The sequence below is a fragment of the Aythya ferina genome, assembly GCF_964211825.1.
Source record: "Aythya ferina genome assembly, chromosome: Z".
Classification (NCBI taxonomy): Eukaryota; Metazoa; Chordata; class Aves; order Anseriformes; family Anatidae; genus Aythya; species Aythya ferina.
This window is the reverse complement of record NC_140299.1, coordinates 41,051,017-41,064,867: the sequence shown is the minus strand read 5'-3', so window position 1 is coordinate 41,064,867 and position 13,851 is coordinate 41,051,017. Positions and strand designations below refer to the sequence as shown.

General features: G+C 34.4%; 1 protein-coding gene across 7 annotated transcripts in view; it reads left to right on the top strand.

Moving 5' to 3' along the window:
- The window catches only part of LOC311427486 (guanine nucleotide-binding protein subunit alpha-14), an 86,315-nt gene that overhangs the window by 59,386 nt on the left and 13,078 nt on the right, over positions 1-13,851 (top strand). For 4 of the 7 annotated variants that reach the window (XM_084504880.1, XM_084504881.1, XM_084504883.1 and 1 more), the window contains 2 exons: positions 11,322-11,409; positions 12,636-12,790. In XM_084504880.1, the coding sequence (XP_084361006.1) occupies positions 11,322-11,409; positions 12,636-12,790 (243 nt within the window). The remainder of the gene's footprint in view (positions 1-11,321; positions 11,410-12,635; positions 12,791-13,851) is intronic. The other 3 variants (XM_084504882.1, XM_084504884.1, XM_084504885.1) reach the window with 1 other exon arrangement.

Here is a 13,851-nt window from a genome sequence, read left to right as displayed (position 1 = left end):
TGGAACAAATAACCAACAATAAGATACCAGAACATATGAGCTAAAATGTCAGTGCTTTGGTTCTTCCATTCATTTTTTATCTCTTTGCAGTGACAATCATATGCATGTTAGAGGAAAAAAGGTTTTCCTTTTTTTTTTTTTCTTTTCATAGTAAATCAGAAACAGAATGGGCAGACACTTAAAAATGCATCTTCTGTCCTGTCATCTTGTTCCTAACACCCCAGATTTTTCAAGCAATTCAACTTTGATGCTTATTTGACAGTGTTCTGTAATGTCCAGTATTTTCCTCAGGAGATATAAAAAGTGTTACAAAAAAAGGTGTTACAAAAGAAAGTGGGTTGATATTTGCTGTAGTCAATAAACTTGGATTATTTTTTTTATAAAAATAGAATTATGATAGGAATTGAAATGTGGGAATGGGCCTTCATCATCCAGTGGCACTGCTGATGAAGACAGCTGGGAGTAATTGGTAGTGCAGTTTGGAGTTGTGCTATTGCCTGAAGTCTCTTCAGTTAGAGGGTCTCATTGCTTAACAGTGAAATAAGAATAATCTCATTCCTTTCCTTTTCCTCTTCAGAAGTCAAAACCAAAGTGTAGATTTCTCTCCTTTCCTATATTTGGGCAGATAAGAGGAAAGAAAAGACACGGTGGACATTCATGTCTATGGATTTTAAAAGGGCCAGCAGAGGATAAGGAATAGGAAATGGCTTTCACGAAAATGTGGAATTAATCACTTAAATTGTGTCCATTCAATACTAAAACCAAGTATTTAATGAATGAAATGAAAGCTGAGAATGCAAAATATTCAGAACTTGGCTAGAGAAAGACTAGTAGATAATTATACTAACAGAAGCCTAACAAAAGATGTATACTTAAACGGATAACAGTGATAGTAATATTTTTGTGGCCTTTCCTTTTCTTGTTTTTCTGCTAGGTACTGGAACGAACCAGCACTGTCTGGTGCTGTATATGAGCTGGAGGGGTTAAGGAGGCAGCATTTCAGACTTGTATAAGGCACACCATGTTTACGTGGGCTATTAGGTGTCTGAAGCGTCTTTAGAGTGTGATCTGTTTGGGCAGGGACATGTTACACAGCAGGTAAATGCTGCCAAACATAACATGGTGTACCCATACAATACTACGTAAGATAATATACAAGGAATTCACTTAGCAAGGAAATTAGAGAACTGAGCAGCTTGGTGTGGTGGGAAAGCATGTCCTTTGCAAGGACATTGTCCTTAAAAACAGTCTGTAGTAATGGGTGAAGATCAAAAGACTTGGAGTTCATTTTAGTTCAGATAGCAACAGTATCTAAATTAATTATGTCTACAAATATGGACTGGAAATGTGGTAAAGCAGATTGTTAGATATTGTTAGATATCTGGTACTTCCTGTGTTTAATTTTTTTTAGAAATTACACTTCTGCATTACTTCACAATGAAGGAAGCATTTGGAAGAACCAACCTAGTATGTACTGCAGTATAGCTAAAATGTTAATACTAACGAGTGAAATGTTACAGTTAGTCTCATAAAGTAAAATATGTTTTTATGAATCATCTTGCATATTGAGACCACTGTCATTATCAAGTATTGAGTGATTATGAGAATGCAGCATTGTGTCCTGAAAGGCTTCGGTGGAACTGTGCTATTTGCTTCCTTTGTTCTTTTAACATGTTGCAGAAACTTCAGGTTGTCAGAAGTCCCATTTTCTCAAAATGCTCTTAACATGAAGTCTCCTAGGGCATGAGGTATTTCTTGTTAGTTTCAAGCTGGACATTCGTACACATCTTAAGAATAAGACAATATGTGATTTCATGCAAGGAAGGTGCCTGCTGATGGCATGTGATGTCATGTACTTTCTTCATTCAGTTCAGAATTTATTGTGTCAGAAGTAATCCAGTGCTCACCAGGGATGGGAAACTGTGTATAGAGACCAAATGACACAATATCATTTCAGGAAATATTTTTTTTCCAAGAATTTTGTTTATTAGTAGTTTTGTTATTTGAGATACGCAGAGGCCAAGCTGCTGCTACATGTATGTCTAGAGCTCTTGATGCAGAGATAAGTAGTTCTTGTCTTTTCACGTATATGTCTTTTTATGAGACAGTCCTAGAAAGGAAATACTTTTTTTGTTTGTTTGTTTGTTTGAGATACTATTTATTCTGTCATAAACTTTAAATTATCTGTGTCTGTTTTCTGAGGTCAGTGAGGCAGAACCTCAACACAATGGAATATAAGAAGTTGCACACAGAGTGTAGAAACATGAAATTGTTAAATTTTGGCACACTGCAAATATCTATTTCAGACTTACTCACTGCATAACTTCCTTTGCACAATATTCTAATTATCTACAATCACCCCCCAAAAGTTGATTATTTTCTGTTTGCAAGCAGATCAGATATTTTAGCAGACATACAAAATAACTGAGGTAACATTTGATCTTGCAATTCTTGTGTTTACTCCTGCAGAGCTTAGTACATTAATAGGTGGAAAGGTGTATGTTTTCTAGGGGGAAAACCAGTGAACTTCAACCAAACTGTAGACGTTAGACATCTACAATACCATATTTTTTCAGTCTTCACTTGGTTGAAGAACCACTGTGTGACTTCAGTAGCTCTTATGTAAATATTAGTCATATCTTTAAATAACTATTTATGTCACTTTCCTCTCGTGCTTGCCAGATTACCCTGTAAAAATTCCAGTGTTTTAAATCTATGCACCTCAGAAGTAAGAAACTTTATATAAAGAGCTGTTTTCTTGGACTAATAGTTGAATTTGTTGCTTTGCCAGAAGATAATTCTATTTCATCTTAATGCTTGAATTTTGATTTGTGTTGTTTCTCTGAAATCACTAATCAAGACTCCTTCCTCAGCCTAGGAAATCTCCAAGTAGTCTGTATCAACAGGAGTCCCAATTCTCTGACTGATTGAAAGGTTAGTGCTAAACACAGGGCTGTACAGAACAGAGATGAAGACCTTTTGATCTGAGAATCTCATTACTTCCAAGGAAGGAAATTAAAACATGGATCAATTTCCTAATCTTAGCCAGCTGCATTTTTGTGTTTTGTTTTGATTTAAGATTAACATTATCTAATCACAACTTTTTGCCCTGAATTTGCTTCCTTCCTCTCAGGAATCTACAAATATTGTACCTCCAGAGAGCTTTATTCATGCTTTTCCTGACTCAGTGTTGCACTGACAGAACTCCATTGCAGTCAGTGGTGGAATACATGTACAAACCAACTTAATATCAGAATCCCCCACAACAACTTTCTCCCTAGTTTGAATACACATAGAACTGAATCATGGGATTTTGAAACATTTTTTTTCTCTTCCTTGGGAAAATTTTTTAAAACATATTGTGGCTAATTCATAAGGCTTTTCTATTGTTTTATATTGCAGGAAGACATTTTTAAGTAATGAGTCCAGTCTCTTGAACAAGTGTTTTTTGATTGTACTGTGTGCTTGGCTACCTTTCTGTGTCCCTTGTAATGTTTAAACCCATTGATGTGTCAGCCAAATTTACAGATACAGATCTCAAAGGTAATTAGGTTCTGGCAGGTTTTGTGATAAAGGTGTTTGGATGAAGGAGAAAATTGTTACACATATCTTGGTGTAGGAGAAGCTGGCAAGAAAATATTGGTCTGCAGAGGATGTGTAAGGATTTTGTGTTTGTGCCTCAGCGCTGAGGAAGCATTAGTGCTGTACTGCTGCAGAACCCAGGGATGGGTTTTGTTTGGTGTTGTGTGCTGGGAGGGAGTGCTCCTCCAATTTAACCTTTGAAGCAATGAGAGATATTCATTCACATCTTCACACAAAAATTAGCTGCCTTTTTCATAATATGCTGTAAGTAAATCAGAAGCTATGTGCAGGATTTGCTGGATTAAATTCTGTAGCCCAAATTAGTCTGGGTTCCAGGGTTAGATAATCAGAATGATTTTTTCAGGAAAAGAAACACTTTCTGTTACGGATTTATTTATTATTTGAAGAGGATGAAAATTCAGTTTAGTTCATTTTATTAAGCACTGCTGGGAAACAGAAATGTAATCTCTTTAATTTATCATGCCAGTTGTCTTAACAGTGGTATGTTACTGCAATACTTACTATATATGGTTTTTCTAAGCTGTTCTCTTGTATTACTAATATTTGAAACAGCACGGATTGGAACTGGTGAATTTTAGTAGGTCCAGGGTAAGTTAAATAAATATAAAAATGAGAAACATCAGAATGTGTTTTTTTTTTTTCTTTTTTTTTTTTCTTTTTTTCTTTTTTTTCTGTTCTTGTAAAAGCTTCAGTGCTCTTGAAAAAGAATATGGCACTATCAAATGAATGAATTCTGTCTTTTGACTACTTCTCTGTTTGATAATCTGGTAATTTATCACCAAGAGTGTGGTCAGGCACTGGGACAGGCTCCACAGATCAGTGGTCATGGTACCGAGTCTGATGGAGTTCAAGAAGCCTTTGGACAACGCCCTCAGACATGAAGTCTGATTTTTGGGTGGTCCTGTGTGGATCCAGTAATTGGACACAATGATCCTTATGAGTCCTTTCCAACTGAGAATATTCTGTGATTCTATGGTTTTGTCTCTACTTGTGATCTTTTGTTTGCAACCAGGGTACACCTATGTCAAAAAATAAGTACTTTTGAAAGTTATTCGCAATTCACATAGGTTCAAATTGTAATTAACCAAAGAGTAGTTAGATGTCAACTTTAAATTTTCACATTTCCACTATTTTAACAACATATGATCAGCAAGTTCACACGCATCATCTCAAGGAGAATATATTGTAGAAATGCCAGTATTTTTCATTTCTGGATGAAAGAAAACAGTCTTTGTATGCAGCTTCAATCCTATTGCTTGTGGGGCTACCTAGACCTAGTAATGATGTAAAAACAACAGAAATGGAACTGAGGTTTATTCAAGTAAGCTCAGGAATTGCCTCGAGACAACTGTAATTTCAGAATCCTGTTAGCCACAAAGGAGTGTGACAAGCAACCCCTTATGTCAATTTTATTGCCATAGAACAACTAGCTGATTAAAAGAATAGAGAAATGGGGTGACAGTTAATCAGGTGTATCAAAGTCTGAATGAATGGTGGTAGGCTGTAGAAACCTATTTCATCTCTTGATACTCAGATTTCCGAGGTTATAGATAAGGAGGTACTGAATAATGATGTTTATAAAATTTGATGAATAAAATTTAAGCAATTAAATAATTATGTTTTTACTTGGACAGTTAATGTAGGCTGTATTTAGGAACATGAACGTTGACCTGGCTGTATATTAAAAATGAGTTGAGGCTAAGACTAGGTAACTGGTTGACCATGATTTTCTTATATATTGTTGTAACAGAGAGAGACACTTCATCTTTGGTTGTACAGTCAGGGGAAGCCTGAAGAGCAAAGAGAAGGTATTACCTTGCTAAACAGTCATCTGAAGGCTCAGACTGCTGCTGACAACTTGGTTTTAGTTCTGCTGTTAACACAGAATTTCAAAAAAGATCTGAAAGATTTATCTAATGATATAAAACATACTAAAATATTAGTATTATATAATTATATAATATTAGTATAGTGATTGAGGAAATGCAATCAGTTCATCCTCCTAGAATAAAAGAACAAAATTTAATTGCTTTGACCTCACTAATGGCTTCTCTGTCATTCTAGCTATTCACATAAAGAAAGAATAACTTACATGAAGAAGTTACATGATTATTACTGCTCATGAGCATGAGCAGTGAAATGATTACTGTTCTTATCTAGGAGAGGAAGTCAGGCTTATGTAAATAAGCATGCTTTCAGATGAAGAAACCTGAGATGTGAACAAAGTGTGCTTTCAAGAAAAAAGCTGACCAAAACAAATTCCCCATCTATGTGCTTGTTGTTTTTTTTTTTTTTTGTGTGTGTGTGTGTGTGATTTTTTATTTTTTTTTTATAATGAGTGATGATTTTTAGGTTGGCTACAATGTGTTGATATGTTAAGAGCGTAAACAGCCCATGAGTCTTATCTTACTTAATTTTTCTGAGAAATTCTCCCCCTTCACACACACACACATACCCCCCCCAAAAAGGGAATGAATTTTCTCAAGTGCATTTCTCACCCAATGTATCCCACACTGTGTAGGGATCTCCTAGGAACATCCTTCAACCATCTGCTTCAATATCATGTGGTCTAATCAGTTACTGGAGTTATTTTGTATATTTGCAACTTCAAAATACTACCAGGATTTTTTATAAGAGATATTTGGTTTGAGAATGTTGTAGCTGAGCACCAACACTGAACTTCTTTGAAAATATAGCTTCCAGTTACTCAGTGATGGTGCTAGTCCAGGCTCCTTTTCAAAGAAAATCTTTTATACCAACTTTGCTATTGTTAGCTCATTGCCAATGCTTATGCTAAATAAATATATGGGACAAAATATGAAAGAATTCAGAGTAGTTGGTCAGTCTTGTTCTTTGAAAGGCAAATGGAAAATTTACTTCCATGACTCTTTATGGCATCAGAAACATTACCCAAAATCATCAATATACGTGTGAGACAGTTCCATGCTAGGCAGCAGCTAAAAATACTGCGCACAAAGTGACTAATCACACAAGTGATTATAAATCTGTCTGCATGAAAGTATTTCCTCCCTTCCTTCCCCAGATAATACTTCTAATTTTCATTCAGCTTGTGAGTCAACTCCAGATCATTACTAGCAAAATTTCTTTGTAATTTTTTAGTTCAGAAGAAATTTCTGAGAAAACAGTTAACTTCAGGGAGACAGTAGCAGCAGCAGATGATCCTTTTGGTCCTTTGGCAAATGGAATCTAGGGCAAAGGGGGGTTAGAATGACAGAGGCTTCCAGAAGGCATTCACCAACCATCTTTGATTCCTTCTTGGAGAAGTGGTTGTGAATCTCAAAATTTTCAGGCTATGTGGATGCTTTTTAGTGATCTTGAGGACTGTATTTCTATTTAAATGATACATATTGCAGAAAATTAGGGAAATTAATTTTTCAAAGGAGCCTAGCAGCCCCTTTCCCCCCCCCCTCCACCCCCCCCACCCCTTTTTTTTAAGAAACAGAAACTTATCCCTCTATTTGTGAGGTGTAAGCATGGAGAAAAATTACATGTGTGCTTAACATTGAACTTAGAACTTGATAGCACTGCTTTCACGTTGAAAGTGAAGCTTCTGCTCAATCTTTCAAACAAGGTTTCAGTGATCGTTTACATTAGCAGGAAGCAATGTTCTACTTGCGAGTCTGCAGTCTTATTTTGTTTCTAGCAAGACCAAAGATTTTAACACTGCATACATTTTCTATGAAGATGAAAAAGAAATGTTAATGTGTATAAATCCCCACTTGCATAAATAGACCAGTAGAATTGGTTTATGGGAGGCATTTTAGTTCGTAATTAGAGGGGTTCTCTGTCTCTTTCTGGTCTCTTCATCCTGCAAAAGAAATAAATAATTATTTATTTATTATTATTTTTTTAATTTTAGTACTTTTATTCCATTCCCATATAGGCCTGATATTGAATGCTTTAATAAAAGTGACAACTCTCTCTCCTCCCCTTATTTTTTTAAACCTATTCTGGGTTTGTAAATGTGGGAAAGAATACAAATACACCTCACTCTTGCACTTGCACACAGTTCTCTAAAACTATTACTGATAGCAATGGGTAGTAAAGAAAACAAAACAAAACAAAAAAAAAAGAAAAAAAAGAGGAAAACAAGAAACCATAAATGATAAAAAACACTGTTTCAAATGGAGATCATTAATTCAAGCTGTAATCCAAACATTTTTGCCGTGTGCCAAATAATAGTTTCTGTTCAGAGTGGAAACCAACTAAGAGAGAAAGAAAGGCTGACAGTTGATTATATCTAGGGATGTTACACTGACAGTTTTCACTTCTCTCTTCCCCCTGACAACTAGAAGTGCTGGAAATCTGAGTTTTGGAAGCTGCAAATATGTGTACTGGTCTATTTATACAAGTATATGCTCACTTTCAGTTGGCTCCTGCAGGAATCAACCCTTTGGTGTTTGCCAAAGTTGTCTGATGTTTACATATAGATGGATGCTCAAACATAAAATTTAACAAAAGATAGGAAGATCAATTGCAAATTGTTTCATTTTGTGAAGAAGAAAACAAAGCCCTTGTGATTCTCTTCTCTCTCTCTCTCTCTCTTTTTTTAATTTATTATTATTATTATTATTTTAATCATTTTTAAATGGGTAATCCATTAAGTTTTATAAAAGACCTGACTGTGAGGTCTTGTTTTCAATCAAACCTTTGCTAAAAGTTGTGTTGCCAATTACAGTCTGGATGGTGATTTTTCCTGGTATTTTTACAGTTGTATTTCTTAGCCTTTCTTTGCTTACTGCTAGCTAGTATACTGTTTACTGTTGCTGCTATTATCATAGGTGAATTAATAATGATGGAAAATAAAAATAAAAACAAACAAAAAACCACCTTACTACAGACAATGGGTGCAGATTAAATAGGTTCAGGAAGCAATACTCAATAAAAGCTTATGGTAAGTGGTTTATGCACAACCAGGATGGTATTAATTCACTAGTTTAATGCTTTAATGTGCAAAAATTTATCTTCAACTTAATTTATTGTTCCTATCCAGATATCCAGACTATGACCAGGTACCCTTTCGTATCAATAGAACAATGCATTACTAAATCTGAATAATGAGAGATTGCAGAATAACCAAAATTCGTTTATCTTTAGACTGCAGTGTCCAATTCTAAATATTTGAGTTATAAAATTTTCTTGCTCTTTTAATCTTTCTTAATTTTCTTCCAAAGTGTTCTTTCACTTGGAAATTGAAGCCAACCCAGCTTTAAAAATGCACTTAACTTTTGTCTCTTTCTTTGGTGGTTCTTACAATACTGCTACAACAGCAGTAGCGTATACATTTTATGTACCATTCAGCCAGTTGTCAGCTTCTCCTTAGTTTTAAAGGTAATTTGTTGATGTTCAGTTTCTCTTGTATCCAAAATATGCAAACAAAGCTGTCATAGGTGATTGTGAGCTAATTTTAGAAACATCCCTGTGTTCATCAGTAATTATTTTTAATAATAGAGATATGAAATAACATACCTCAAACAGGGGAGCTGTGTTTTGCACTACTTGTACAAAGCTACTTGTAGTTCAGCAAAACTTAATAAACAGTAGCCTTTCTGGTACTGAGAGATTGACTGCTTTAAGTGTTTGGGCTTGTCTTTGGTTCCATTTTAAAGAATGTTCAACACCAACGATCCAACAGAATTTGAAATTCAGATAACTTCTCAGTAAAACTTCAAATGTTATTTGTTAATCAACAGCTTCTACTAGAACTATATATAGCCTGGCAATAGAAGCTTCCTGTACCCATTGTGGTCAACTATAAAACCTCTTTTTTTTTTCTTTTCTTTTCTGTTTTATGATTTCTCATTTTGTTCTTTAGAAACAAACAAACACACCCTGTTCATTAAGTCAAATTAGATGTTGACTATGTTAAAAAAAAAAGATGAAAATGAATACAAACATGTTTCTAGTAAAACACAGTGACTCCAAAATACATTGTATTATTTTGCAAAAAAAAATGCAAAGTTTTTTGCAAAATTTACATCATACTGCAAAATTGTCCATTCAATTTATGGGCTTACACATAGCATGGAAAAGAAGCAAGTACATAATTGCATATTCCTATGTATTCTGTAAGGAGGGAAATCCATATTTCAGGGGCACTGTACAAGTGATTAGAGATATAACATATGCTATTTTCAGTGATACAAACTTCCTATTCATGTAATGTAACTTAAACACCTTAAAGTGCCTAAATAACTCTTGATAAAAACTGCCTTCAGATAGCACTATACACCCCTAAGTGGGTGTCCTTGTTACTTTCCAATACTGAATACTTGTTTTCTTTCCATTCCTATGTTCCTCTATTTTCTGTGAAGAAACAGCTATACGTCTTTCTATAGAAAATTTTGTAGCTTGTTTTGCCCAGCAAATGAGGAAGGATCCGGGGTGTGAAATTGAGGTCAGCATAAAACATAAATTCTTAGTAAAATAAGAGCTTCGTTATTTCTCTCAGCACTTGTTAAATAAATAATTCCTGTCTTCAACCACTGGATATTTGGGAAATGCTTTCAGTATTTATTGCTCCAAACCAGACCACTTTTCTTAGAAAGCATTCAAAGGGAATAATAATCTAGGTTATGGGTGAAGAAGCAAGTATATCTATATTTGGCCCTTACAATCACAAAATATTTTGTCGTCTTTTTTTTTTTTTTTTTTTTTTTTTTTTCCCCCACAAGTCTGGAGATTTAGAGCCTCCAAAATAGAAGCTTTTCTGAAATAATCAGTTTTATGTGTTACATGTAACAACTCAAAATAAAATTTATTTATATATCTAAAAAATGGCAGTTGCTACTTGTGGTATTACCTATTTCTTATCAGGCAAAGATTTGTTGCTTTATAATACTGTACCCATTTAGCTGGCACTTGTGCATGTTTCTTTGGCACTTCCACAAATGATGAGAAAACGACTTTTACCCAGTTAAATTACTGTGTGAAGTGAAAAAGGAACATGCAAGACCTCTCCAGATAATTTTGTTCCTCTCCAGTATACCTTTTTGAAGAACACAGATTAATAATTTAATGTTGATATTGTGCTTGTTATGCATTTTCTATTGGCCTTTCAATGCAGGATTAAGTTGGATTTCCAGTCAAAAGTAATTTGATAGATTTTTAAAAGGCTAATAGATTTTTTGATATTCTAAACCGCTTAGACACAGGTTTTGAGTGGATTTGCCAGATAATTTTTCCACTTTGTTATGCACAGTGTCTCTCCATGATCATAATAAGTCTTGTTTTTTTTTGTTTAATGAAACAAGTATAGTCACCTACTTCTGTTGTATCCAATACTCCTTATCTTTTTTTTTTTTTTTTTTTCACCTGTATTCTTTTTCTCTGTCCATACCACACCATCTAGAAGCAGAGATCTGTTTAAAAAAAAATCAAAAAAAAAAATCAGTTTGAAGTAAGGCAACTGCAGGATAGGGATTTTGAACATAAACAATACTTTTTCTGTCACTTTTGCTGTTCCTTCTTACACCATGTTTAGAGAGAGCATAATGTGCTATTCGTATTTTAATTAAGGATGAATTCTGGAATGTATTTGTTGCTTGTATTTCATTAAAAAAAATAAAAATCCATGCCAATAACTGATATTGTTAACATGTGTTTGTGCTGTTTTGCATTTCCCCTCTTTGTTCCTTGATTTAGTCTGTAATGACTGTATATTTGTTTTGTTTTCTTTCCTTTTCTTCTCATGTTAGTAAGTCCTATCTTTCCTTTCTGAGAACCACCTACTGCTCATGCCGTGCAGCTTATTCTCACAATGTTTCTTGGGTTAGCTTCATACTGGTAAGTGAGAATTCTATAAACTTCCACTCTAGCTTTGGAAGAAAATAAAACTATAATTCTAGCATACATCCAAGTTGCAGAGAAGGTTTTAAAATATGACCCTGTCTGCTTGTAACAATGAAGCTGCCTTCCTGGCAAAATCCCATTATAACGTTTCATATTTAAACTACTTCAGTGGTATGCTGTTGGCGATAACAGAAGATGCTTTTTAAAATGTAAACTTAGAAAGTGTGGACAACATTTAATAATTCTTTTTTGGAATTCCTGGTAGTGGAACTCAACAACAGAAAAATAAAAGTTTGGAATCTGGTACATAAAACAGTTTGGTATGCAGTGTTACTATCTGTGGCTTTCCCTAGCTTAAATAAGAGATAGGGAAGAAATTTTATTTCATTTTTAAAGAGAATGTAAGTTAAAATCTTGATGACAGCTAGGAATGTATTGGAAAAAGTGCTAAAAAAATGAATTTGCAGTAACCAACCTGTTATGTTCAAAACACAAAATAATTTATTTCAATACTAAATGCATTTTAGAACAATACTTTTTAAGAGCTCTAAAGGTATTAGCAAACATCAGGATATAACCCACTGAGTATTAATAGAGAAAGATAAATTCTTTGATGTATTCTTCTATGTTCCTTAAAAGCAAGACATATGTTTTTCTTTGCAGTACCTCTAACAATTAACAGCAGAGAGCAATTAAAAATCATTTATTTCCACAGAGTAACACCTTGCCTGTATCTAAATGAGATAGGTGTGAAACAGAAGATGCCTTGCAGGAATTTGATGCCTGCTTGATGATTTTTTACACGTAGTTAGCCTCTGCTCTGTCCAGAAACAACAGTATCTATACTAAAAAAAAAAAATATCTAGACACTTAGAAAAGTTACAACTGTTACAAATTGGTATTAAAATTTACTGAATTTTAGAATGGTAAGTTTAGAGTTCCTCCTGGCCTCAGTAAAAGTCCCCTTTCAATAAATAAATAAATAAATCACAACTGAGTGACGGTAAGTGAGATTAACTTGGTCAAGACATTTAGTAGCAGTCATTTGACTTCAAAAGTTCAATACATTCAAAGACTGAAACTTTTCTTTCTCCTAGATTCCTTGTTGATGCTTAGTCTCATCAATGGAAATGTTTATTATAAAGACAGGGGAGAGTGCATTCTGCATGCTGACAGTTAGCAATACTCTTTCACAATAGTGTAATTGTTTAATTAATTAGGAGAGTGCTCAGATGATCAGAGAAGTGGAAGTGGATAAAGTGACAGCGTTGGAAATAAAGCAAGTTGAAGCAATCAAGAATCTCTGGAAGGACCCAGGAATTCAAGAGTGTTATGACCGACGGAGGGAGTACCAGCTCTCAGACTCTGCTAAATAGTAAGTACACTACCTAATGACAATTAGACTTAATGTAGTTAATAAAGAGAGAGGTTTACTCTGATTTTATTATCTGTACCTGTGTCTCTGCTGGCCTGTGATAAACAGAAGATTTTAAGCAGAAGTGATGAAACAAACTAATCTGAGGTTTTCTGAGAATGCCAGAACTATTATCCCTCCCAAATCTGAGGTCAGTGCAGCTGGTACATAACTGAGTTTCCCATGGGAGAAATCACGAAAAACAGCTGTACTAAATACATTGACAACAAGTGGGCAGGTCAGAAAGCTCATAATTACACGAAAAGTTAGGGTATAAATAAGAATGAGAATTTTATAAATAAAAACTTCTCCCCTATTTTTTCCTGGAATTATGAAAAATTATTGCTTTAAGAAAACAGAAAAAATAAATGTATGTTTCTGCAAGGTTGAAAAGCAGCAAAGTTATATTTCAGCAAGGAACATTCATATGGGGCATTTACGGTAAACTTTGATTCAAAATGGTTACACTTGTGCAATCTGCTCTCGTGTGTTAAACCTTATTCCTAACAGATGTCTGTCTGCTTTGTTTTTAAATAATTAGAGAAGGGTGCTACTTGGCAGTCTGTCTATTCTAGCCTCATTTTCTAAGAAATTAATCAAAATTGAAAACTAGTTTTACTTTAAATTTCATTAAATCTTTATTTTACTGTTAATTGCAGTTAAGATCTCAATTAAGCATCTCAATAGCATTTTGTTACTTTGCTGGACACTTTTCTCATTCTAAAGAGAAAACTTAGAAAAGTACTAACATTTCTTTAGTGTGAGCATTTTTTATTTTGGTGCTCAAATGTGAGAGATGACTGGGCAGCAAGAAGAGAGTACACTGACATTTGCCTTCTGTCACCAAAGAGAAAGAGGGAGAGTTAGTGCTCACATAAAGGAAGGTTTGTGCTACAAACACGTGGAATGATTTGGAATACAATTTACAGTTTTTATAGGCCATGGTAGCATTCAGGATGATCTAATGTTGCTTTCTAGTGGTGGGAAGATAGATTGCAGACAGGGATACCAGGCATCAGTTC